General features: G+C 46.2%; 1 protein-coding gene across 1 annotated transcript in view; it reads left to right on the plus strand.

Moving 5' to 3' along the window:
* The window catches only part of LOC101855357 (ATP-dependent translocase ABCB1), a 14,662-nt gene that overhangs the window by 7,122 nt on the left and 4,877 nt on the right, over positions 1 to 2,663 (plus strand). Inside the window, exons 4-5 of the mRNA XM_035971331.1 lie at positions 1,058 to 1,255; positions 2,197 to 2,403. Of these exons, the coding sequence (XP_035827224.1) occupies positions 1,058 to 1,255; positions 2,197 to 2,403 (405 nt within the window). The remainder of the gene's footprint in view (positions 1 to 1,057; positions 1,256 to 2,196; positions 2,404 to 2,663) is intronic.

Genomic DNA, 2,663 nt, shown 5'->3' on the forward strand with positions numbered 1-2,663 from the left:
CCCCCCCCCCACCAAAAAACCCCTCCAACTGGGCCGGCAATTCCGACTTGCCCACTACTCTTCCAAGTTGATGTGACACAAACGAGATAACTTTTCCTTTCGATGGCACCTTTTTCTTTCAGGACGGCAGGACGCTATTCAACGTCTATCTTCACTTTGTTCGCAAGGTAACGGAATATCGACATGAGTCTAGGCTAGGGTGCTCTCGTTACAAAGACCAGGATTGAACGATAAAGACAAAAATAAGAAGAGAAAAACCTCCCCGACGGATTAGAAAAGCGATTGGGGGGGTATTTTCGGCTCCGTTGATAACTAAATTGTCATCAGTTTCAAGAGTGAGGAGAGAGCTCCAAACAAAAAGAGAGGGACAGGCGACAAATAGACAGAAAGATAGACAGACGAGCGGACGGACGAACCGACGGACGGATCGACAGACGGACGAACGGACGGACGGATCGACAGACGGACAGACGAACAGACACCAAGATATACGTCATTTCGAAGAAATCACCACAATATGGGCACTTATTGAGGTGAAAAGAAAAGACAGCCAGACAGGAACAACAGAAAGAAAGAACAAAAATAGAACCTACCGGTGGCGCTCTCTAACCGATTAAGAAAAAAGACGTCCACCAAAACGTGGGGGGGGGGCGGCGAAAGGGATGACAGACAGACAGACAGACAGACAGACAGACAGACAGACAGACAGACAGACAGACAGATGGATATAGTTTTAGTAAGTCTTTTACGGCATTTGCAACACAATAAGGTCATATAAGTGCCGAAGATTAGAGGTGTTAGAAGAGAGTAACAAACATAAAAATGAGGAGAAATCGGGACGATAGATGTTTGATAGGAAAGAAGAAGCAAACCACACCAGAACACCCTCCAACCACAGACAGACAGACAGACAGACAGACAGACAGACAGACAGACAGACAGACAGACAGACAGACAGACAGACAGACAGAAGGAATACGGGAAAGGAAAGAGAGGAGGATAAATTCCTGGGATCAAAACTAATAAAGATTACTGTATTCTTCTTTCCACCTCACAGGGATCCTTCAAAAGTGTTGTGAAGTTCAGCGGTACCCAGTTCCGCTACCCCATGAGGCCTGAGGTCAGCATCTTAAACGGCCTTGAACTCAGTGTTGAGCCCGGTGAGACCTTGGCCTTGGTAGGAGAGAGTGGCTGCGGGAAAAGTACGACAATCCAGCTGTTGGAGAGATTCTATGACCCTGAAGCGGGGGGCGTGGTAAATGTCTTTGATTTTATTAGCTCTTTTGGGGGTGGGTGGGGGGTTTTTTTGGTTCTTGTTCGTATTTTTCTTACTTTTCCAGTAGATGGACGTTGGTTTTTTGTTTTTTTGTTTTTTTGTTTTTTTGTTGGTTTGTTGTTGTTGTTTGTTTGGGGTGGGGGTGGGGGGGGTGTTATGTTTTTGTTTTGTTTTTGTTGTTTCTGTTTGTTTGGTTGGGGTTTCTTGGGGCGAGGGGGTTATTGCTTTTTCAGCCTTACTTTTGAAAAACATTATCTCTTGTCATTCTGCCTGCAGGATATGGCTCCAATATGAGCGATGTCTGTTAACTAGTTTGATTATCCTTAGCTTGGATGGGGGAAACAACTAGTGAAAGGGTGGAGTGTTTAAAACAATAAGGAGGTGATCAAGCAGTCTTTTGTTTTCTTTGATTTTTAAACAAAATGTTTTACTGCTGGCGTGTTCTTGCCCCCTCTCCTCGTCGTTGTTGTCCTTCCCCTTCCTCCTCCTCCTCCTCCTCTTCCTCCTCCTCCTCCTCATCCTCCTCCTCCTCATCCTTCTAGTCCTTCTTGTTCTTTGCCTATTCCTTGCTAGATCTCATTGTTAGTCCAACTCCTGGTCGTTGGACATTGATCATTGTGGCCCTCTCTTTCTGGGGTGCCTTGATAGTCGAAGCAGACTTTGTACTGTTGAAGCTAGAGAGGTGAGCGGAGTTAGTCTGATTCCCTGTAAGGATTTCTCTGTCGACATCCACCCCTTGGCGCTCATAGTTATACCTTATGCAGTTGCAAGCGCCGTAAAACCTCTACTAGAACCCAAAAAAAAACACCTCTACTAAAACAAAAAATAAAACCTCTACTAAAAACAAAAACAAAACCTCTACTAAAACAACTAAAAATCACAACTTCCATCCCCCCCCCCCCCCCCCCCCCCCCCCACAGTTCCTGGACAAGTATAACATCAAGGACCTGAATGTCCAGTGGCTGCGGAAACAGATCGGTCTGGTGTCCCAGGAGCCCACACTGTTTGACGCCACGATAGCCGAGAACATCGCCTACGGTGACAACTTCCGGAAAGTCACAATGGACGAGATCATCAAAGCTGCACGGTCGGCCAACATTCACAACTTCATACAGTCTCTGCCCAAGGTGGGTGATGTTGTTGTTGTTGTTGTTGTTGTTGTTGTTGTTGTTGTTGTTGTTGTTGTTGTTGTTGTTGTTGTTGTTGTTGTTGTTGTGTGTAGTAGCCTATCCGTAAGAACTGTTTGGAGCCCCGAAGAGTGTGCTCTTCGCCAGGGCCACCGCCTCTCTTGGGTAGCTGGTTGTTGTTCTTTTTTGTTGTTGGGGTTTGTTTTTTAGGGTGGGGTGGGAGAGAGGGGGGAAGAAAGAGAGTGAGGGAGAAAGAGAGA

Source organism: Aplysia californica, unplaced genomic scaffold (genome assembly GCF_000002075.1).
Source record: "Aplysia californica isolate F4 #8 unplaced genomic scaffold, AplCal3.0 scaffold00418, whole genome shotgun sequence".
Classification (NCBI taxonomy): Eukaryota; Metazoa; Mollusca; class Gastropoda; order Aplysiida; family Aplysiidae; genus Aplysia; species Aplysia californica.